The sequence below is a fragment of the Grammomys surdaster genome, unplaced genomic scaffold (genome assembly GCF_004785775.1).
Source record: "Grammomys surdaster isolate TR1022 unplaced genomic scaffold, NIH_TR_1.0 199, whole genome shotgun sequence".
Taxonomy (NCBI): Eukaryota; Metazoa; Chordata; class Mammalia; order Rodentia; family Muridae; genus Grammomys; species Grammomys surdaster.
In genome coordinates, this window is record NW_021604644.1 from 2,694,508 (window position 1) to 2,702,089 (window position 7,582).

The 7,582-nt window shown below is 50.2% G+C and overlaps 2 protein-coding genes across 5 annotated transcripts in view; both read left to right on the top strand.

Moving 5' to 3' along the window:
* The window catches only part of Coro2a (coronin 2A), a 53,653-nt gene extending 49,776 nt beyond the window's left edge, over positions 1-3,877 (top strand). Inside the window, exons 12-13 of one of the 4 annotated variants that reach the window (XR_003711787.1) lie at positions 1,093-1,297; positions 3,410-3,877. Coding sequence is in view for 3 of the 4 variants with exons in the window: in XM_028770265.1 (XP_028626098.1) it covers positions 1,093-1,224 (132 nt within the window). In the remaining variant the exon portion in view is untranslated. Of the gene's footprint in view, positions 1-1,092 lie in introns of all 4 variants that reach the window. The other 3 variants (XM_028770265.1, XM_028770266.1, XM_028770268.1) reach the window with 3 other exon arrangements.
* Positions 3,878-4,647: 770 nt separating this feature from the next.
* Positions 4,648-7,582, top strand: part of Trim14 (tripartite motif containing 14) — a 30,666-nt gene continuing 27,731 nt past the window's right edge. The window contains exons 1-2 of the mRNA XM_028770226.1: positions 4,648-4,866; positions 7,066-7,161. Coding sequence (XP_028626059.1) covers positions 4,687-4,866; positions 7,066-7,161 — 276 coding nt within the window. The 5' untranslated portion in view covers positions 4,648-4,686. The remainder of the gene's footprint in view (positions 4,867-7,065; positions 7,162-7,582) is intronic.

The following is a 7,582-nucleotide window of genomic DNA, read 5'->3' on the forward strand; positions in this document are numbered from 1 at the left end:
CTCTCTCTCTCTCTCTCTCTCTCTCTCTCTCTCTCTCTCTCTCTCTCCCCTCTCAGCTCCCCTCCCCATGCATGGGCCCGCGGAGGTACCCCCTTCCCCCATCCCTGACTACACCTCCACCAGAACATATTCCTTCTCATCTTTATCATTTTATAAACACAACAAGGACTATCTGTAAAATGCAGAAGGACTTGGTGCCATTATGATCCTAGCACCACACTGAGTTTTTGAGGCTTGTTTTTGAGCCAATGTGCGTTAAGCATCTGCCGTATGCGAGGTTGGTGTAATAAGTACCGCTGTGGACAGGTTGCTAATGGAAACAACCTCACCTCAGCTTCTGCCACGGAAACACGGAAAGAGGAGGTACTAACACTGCCACCCTAAGGAGATGTCACAGGCATTTTGGGGGAAAGCAGAGACCCTCAGGGTGCCCAGCATCTAATGGCTATTTTGTATAGTGATAATTATGGCAAGGGATTAGCTTTCACTTCCCAAAGGAGAAAACTTGACGCATAGGACAGACGAGCAACTTGCCTGTGTATTGGCAACTTTTTATTGTTGTTGTTGCTGCTGCTGCTGCTGCTGCTGCTGCTGCTGCTGCTGCTGCTGCTGCTGTTACTGCTGTGACTAAACACTTGGCAGGAGCAACTTAAAGTTTATCTGGGCTCGCAGTACCAGGGTGCAGCCCAGCATGGTGAGGAAGGCATGGCAGCAGGAACTTAGGACAGTGGGTCACATGGCGTCTACAAGCTGGAGGCAGAGAGAGATGGATGCTGGCACTCAGCCCATTTGTTAATGCTACCCACAGTTAGGGTGGGTCCTCCCCTTCAGTTAACTCAATCTAGAAACTCCATAGGTGATTCCCCTTTGCTCTACCCCTCAGGGGTCTGGGAAGGAGAAATAGGATACAGACACGCTATTCAACTTTACTGTTGGGTAAAACAAGCAAGGCTTTCGTCGTGGCTGAGAAGTGACCATCCCTTGTTAATAATTTAACCACTGTCACCAAGTCAAAAGTTTGTGGCTTAGCCTCTGTGCTATTGCCTATCCCAGCCATCCAGATGACCTTACTCTCTGCACTGTGCTCCACAGCTGCTACAGATGTTCTACCGGCAACAGGAGGAGATCCGGAGGCTCCGGGAGCTGTTAATCCAGAGAGAGGTCCAGACCAAGCAGCTGGAACTGGAGATCAAAAACCTACGGATGGTCTTAGAACAGTTCTGAGTAGAGGTCTCCTCCATCCTTGCCCTCAGGGACACCGCTAGGCTCTGTGGAGAGGTCCAGAACCAAACCGCAGGTCCCCGAGAACAACCACTATTTATATATTTTATACTGGGAAAATAAAACTGTTGCTGAAAGAGATCCCAGTGGGACATGGTGCCGCTTTCCTGTCGCCTTCTCAAAGCTGCAAATCCTGCCCTGGCTGGCTGGTTTAGATTACACCCTACCTTCTGCTGAATTCTGGTTTTAAGGGTTGGTGAGGAGCTATGACCTCCCAGAAGGGGGAAAACTTGATAGAAAGATCTGGAAGGACTGAGTAGGTCAACCTGCCTGTGGTTTGCAACTCTGGCCATAACTGGGAGGCAGTTTTGGTCAGTGGGCTCATTCTAGAAGATACCCCCGTCTCCATCAGCTTGCTTTGGAACAGATACTTTGACTGCTAAATTATTTTTTAGAAGTTTGAAAACCACTGCTCTGGTATTTTACAGTGAGGAAACTGAGGCCCAGAGAGAGACAAGATCTGTTTCCTGACAAGGGCTGAACTGAGGTCCTGCCCATCTGAGTCTGTCTGACAATGCTGTTCTTAGTCCCCACAGTAAGACCCATTGGTTCTGCCCGCAGCTGTGTCCGGACTTACTGATCAACCTCTTATCCAATATTTCTGTCTCTAGTTTTGGTTTTTCCACTTAAACAAGAGAAAGGTTCGAATGAGCTGCCCACTCTATGACTTTCCACCAAAGTCTTGATTTTGACCATCCCCTTTGACAAGATGACCTGAGTTGAATGCAGAAACTCACTCTGGTACAGGGACTCAATCTGAGAGGAATGAGTGAAGATTTGGCCTGATTCTAAACCACAGGCAGGCAGCCAAACCCATCCTTCTAACCAGAATCAGCCACATATGGGTAGATATTTCCATAGGTGGGGACACAGACCTCAGAGCTGAGTTTTTGTCTGTTGACTCCTGGAGGGTAGAAATGGACTTCCACCCAGGGTATCTAAAGTCCTCTGGGAAGTAGGGGAGCCAGCACTAGATGTGGCAAAGCCCTGTGGCCAGCCACCAGTAAGGGCTCTGGTTGACTGCATTGGGTGAAAAGATGGGTCCAGATGCCCCCCTGGTCTCAAAGCCTGCAGCCCTCCCTTGTGTATCTTGTGCTCGGTTCTGAGGCTCTTTTCTTTCTTGGTGTACAGCAAGTCTAGCTGGTGCCTGAGAACCAACTTGAGACAAGGCTTACCACAGGAAGTACTGCCTCCCCGATCCTCCCCTGGACAGGCAGACAGAGTTCCCCACCTCCCCTTCCCCCTTGGACAATGTTTCCCCTGTCACTCAGGATCATGCTGGAGCTCAATTGAAAATTACAGGGGCCATCCAGGCTAACAGGTTTCAACCTACGTTGTCCATTAGCAGCCCTCTGGATGTACATACTGATGACCAGAGCTGCCCACTAAAGCTGACCCTGCAGTGGTGGGTGTCTCCCTCTGGACAAGCTGCCTAGGTGGCTTCTGTACAGTGGGGATGGAGATACTTTTGGCTAGCATCCTGCTCCTGTATTGACAATGGAAGCAGTACAAAGCCAACTCCCGCATGACCTCATCACTCACCATAGCCTGTGTCTGCACACAGCAGAGTCCTGTGCTCCTTGGTTTATTCTCCGTCCCTACACTACACTGGGACTGTATACCCTGTGATGAGCTAGCTATGCTTGCCTTATTTGTGCTCCTGAATAAGGCTCCAGACAATGACAGGGACCTGGAGCTCTTAGGATGGGGCTCTCTCTCCTTTGTGACCAGTATGTCACTAAAGCTCCAACCCAATGTTCAGAAAGCAGGATGGCCGTGTAGTGAAGAAACCAGCCCCAAACCACTGGCTGCCACTTGCGTATGGCTAGGGGTGGGGTCCAGGGAGCTTCCCTTCACATCTCTGTACAGCACTATCCCCTCAACAAAGCTATCCCCACTGTAAGGGACCCGGACCTCACATTCAGGAACCGGTCACAGGCGGCTATGAACAAATTTATTTGTTGTTTCTTGTTCTGTTGTTTTTTTACATCTAGAATAAATTATTTAAATTATTTCATAGCAAGGGAGAGGGATAGGTAATTTTTTGTCAGATATTTTTAAGTCATTTTTTTTAAGATTATGTTTTTATGTTCTTGAGCTAATGGAGCAACACTGTCTACCCGAACAGCAAAGAAGCCTTCATCTCCTCACTTCATGCCTTGGGAGCTCCCTTTCTGTTGACTCAAGAACTTTGTGTGGATGAGGGAGAGCACTTGGAGATGAACTTGTACCCACCCACCTTAACTCTAGAATAATTCTGCTTCCTGGAACAAAACTTGAGGTCGTGTCCCAGAGGGAAACAGGAATCGAGAAACGGACCTACGCTTTCCATATGAAACTGTGCCTGAAGCCGTTTGAGTGATTGTTTAATGTTTCTTAAATTCCTTGTACCTTTGTAAAAAAAATAAATAAAAGTTAAAATACAGAATTGTGCAATGGAAGAATATGACAATCAACCGTGGGTAGTAATTCCCACCTGTAATACCAGCCCTTGGAAGGCTGAGACAGAAGGACTGAGACTTTCAGACTAGCCTGGGCAAAGAGTCCGAGACTCTGCCTCAACCAAAATAATAAAACACCAGACTAAATATTGCAATGCTTGGTGAATTCTTTTTGTTAATTCGTTCTACAAGTACCAATTTATCACTAGGTATCTGGACCAGATACCCTGGCTGACAAACTGGCCAGTAAGGTCCAATAAAGCGTTTCCACTCGTGGTTGAGAGAATTCGTGAGGGACAGGTTGGGGCAGGGTGGTCAGGCTGCTCTAAAGAAGCGAAGCTTCCTGAAGGAAGAGATAGGTGACAGTGGGCAGTAGCTATACCTCAAGGGGGAACTGCAAAATCCCCAGGCTGGAAACAGGGTAGATTATCCACCTATCAGGGCAGGAGAGTTTAGAGCATCTTCAGGGCCTGGGGCTTTGAAGTTTTAGCCTGGAGATAACTGGGGCTTCCTGGAAATCTGTTCCAATCTCACCTTCTCCCCTTCCCCGTATCACCCTCCCCTCCCTGCACAAGGCTTATAACAGAGAGGAAACACTACAGGAAAAGAACAAAGTGGGGTGTAGAAAATGTGGGCCCTCTGGGCAGGCCACATCACCTTCCACGCATCTTAGTTTGCCAGAAGCCAGAAGCCCAGCATCACCAAGTGGGAAGCCCACCTTCTAGTGAGCCTATCCTTGCAAACACCTATCTATAGTGGCCTCCTCCTCAGGGCAGAAGAGTGGAAGGACGCTGAGCTGCGAATTCAGCACTAGGCGGCACCAAGCATCAACTCCCCTGCAGGCCATCGCCCCTCCAGCCTGCCACTGGGAGCTCGGTCGCCCGCCCCGCCCTAAGCAAGGTTTCGATTTCTGCAGCAACCCAAGTCGACCTCACTGCACAGAGAACGGCGGTTGCCACTGAGAATGTCGAGCGGAACTGCAGAGGCGCGGGCGTGTGACTGGCGCTGTCCGGAGCACAGCGAACGCCCGGCTGAGCTCTTCTGCCGCCGCTGCGGCCGTTGCGTGTGCGCGCTCTGCCCAGTTCTGGGTACGCACCGCGGCCACCCGGTGGGCCTGGCCGAGGAGGAGGCTGCGCGCGTGCAGGTGGGAAGCCGCGAGGGCGTGCACCGCAGGTCTGGGCGGGCGGAGATTGAGCACAGGAGTAACCGTCGAGGGAGCGCCAGCCCAGGTCTTACCGCCAAATCCCGTTAGGACGGGGAGACTTAGAGGGCCCTGAGGTCCCCTAGATAGTAGACGTAAGATCGGGAGGCAGAACTCCATGGAAGTGCAAAGGTTGCTCAAACCACCAGTGAAGCTTCCCAAGATTGGCTTGGGGTACTGAGAGGCTCAGGCTGGTTGGTACTCACGTGTCCGTTACCTCTTCTGCTAGGGCAGCTCCCCGACCAGAGTCGAGGGCGCCGGGGACGTTGGCCTAACAGAGCACCAAGGAGGATAAGGTGGGGAAATCGAGAGTTTAAAGCCAACCTGTTCTATGTAGAGAGACTTTCTCAAAAGACTAGACTGTAGAAAAAGAAAACTAGGTATGCATGTACTCCATGAAGCCTGGGAATGTCTCTGGACCCTGGAGTTTATAAACGGCCGTTCTGAACTGGGGCCTGATGGCCTACATTATTTTGCAAAGTCTAAAAGGTCCTCTTCCTGACTTGAATCCGGCTCCTCCCTCTATGCAAACACACCATTGTCCCCTCCCCATCCCACCCACAGCAGATGCATGTTAATCATAGCCTTATCTTCTATAGAACGAAGGCAGCAGCCCCGAGTGCAGAACCTATTCTCTTCTCTGTATCTGAGGAAGGCAAGCTGGACTGAACCTTCTGAATCCTCAGGGCTGATTGTATTATGTTTATCTCCAAGAAGTCTCTTTTAACTCTGCCCAAAGCACCTTCCTTTCTGCTCTCCCCTGACAAGTCTACAACTCCAAGCTGTGTCAGGCCTGTGGGAGGACGGTCTGGCTAGTAAAAAGTCCTGCCCCTACTTCCAGAACCTTCCTTCAGCACCTGTGAAATGACTGTTAAGAATGATCCGCAAACGCTGCTCCTTGGAGAGCCAAGGCTATTTTCCAGAGATGTAGCTCAACTGTCTCCCGTCTCTGTTGTCTCCCAGTTTAACTCACCAATGCATTGGCCTAGGTACCCTTCCTCTACCTAGTTACGAAGTCATTCCTTCATCAAACATACATTCAGCACAATGCCTTGAACTGTGAACCACGTCATAAGTCAGATCCTCCCTGCATTTGCATGAGTTGCCCAGCTGGTAGGGGAAGGGTAGTAGCACTACTATGTACTAGATATCATAACTAGAGAGCCCATGGTGGAGCTCAGTGAAGGCCAGAGAACAGAACTTGGGGCAGGAAGCCACACAAGCCTTTCCTGGGGAAGCACCATTGGATGGACATGGCCTTGGAGGGTAAATGGAATTTCATGGGGTCCTGAGACAGAAATCCTGTGGCTGGAGGTGGAGGGCTCAAACCAGAAAGCTTGGGCCAACTTGGGCAGTAGGTGGCTTAGGTGTCCCACAGTAGATGAGTATGTGGAAGGCCGAGCCCCCAGTTTCCTCTTTCAGTAAAGTCATTCACCACCACAGCAAATGCTTGTTGGATGCTAAAATGGCAAAATGACCTGCACTGAGCATGTGCTGTTGGCCAGCCCCTCTGATTTCACTTAATCCCCACAGCATCCCTGCATGCAATGGAGGAATGGGTTTTGAGCACACAGCGAGGGCTAAGACTTAGCTTCATTCTTACTCTAGAGCTCATATGCCTGCCTGCTTCCTTGGGCTTCCAGTTCTCCCCTGGAAACTGGCATACCTTAGTATACTCCTGACTGAATAAGAGTTCAGACGCCCACCCCTGTTCTTTAGAGTTAGGCTCAGGTGCCAAGTGGAAGACAAGCTGTAGAGAAGGCTAAGGTAGAGAAATGGCTGCCCTTGGAAGGAAGAGACCTAAACCAGGTATTTAGAAAAATAGCTACTTCTAAAAGCAGACATAAAGAAATAGAAGATAGGCATCCAGGTTGGGGGCATCCCTGACAAAGGCTTGAGACCCAGAGGGCCAGAGTCTCTGCTCACTCCTGAACCTTACTCACCACTTGACTTTGGGCAAACTTCCCACCTTCAGAGCCCCAGGTATTCCTGCTGAAAAAGAATTCAAGGTCGGCATTAGTGAAGTGGCCTGGCAGGTGGATGTCCCGTCACCAAGCCTGGAGTTCAGTCCCTAGTGGAGAGAATGAGAGCTTGTTAGCTTGAAAGTGACAGTTTTCCTTTTTCTCCTGACCCCTTTCACAGAAACTAATCCAGGACTGTTTAGAGTGTTTGGCAGCCAAGAAGAGGCAACATGCTGACAACATGGCCCAGTTGGAAGACGCTGGGGAAAGGCTCAAGGCAAGTGGCCACATCTTTTCTTAAGGCAGATGTCCACATATCCCCCCAGGTCTAGGCATCCCTGATGTACACCCCCAGGAAAACAAGGACTAGCCTCAAAACAAGCTGGTAGGGTTTGGAGCACCTATGACTTAAAGGGTCTTGAAAGAACACAGAACTATGAATTTCAGTACAAGATCACAAAGGAAGCACGCATGCAGGTGAGCGGCCCTGAAGGTCTGTTTCACGAGCTTTGTGAAGACTCTGCCTTGTACCTCACAGGGCAGTGGTCCAGCTTCCTCACATCCACCAAAGCCAGAGCTCAATCTTTCCACAGTAAGGCCAGAGGAGCTTGGTCCTCCACCCTCACACACCAGAGGAGCTTGGTCCTCCACCCTCACACACCAGGGGAGCTTGGTCCTCCATCCTCACACACCAGGGG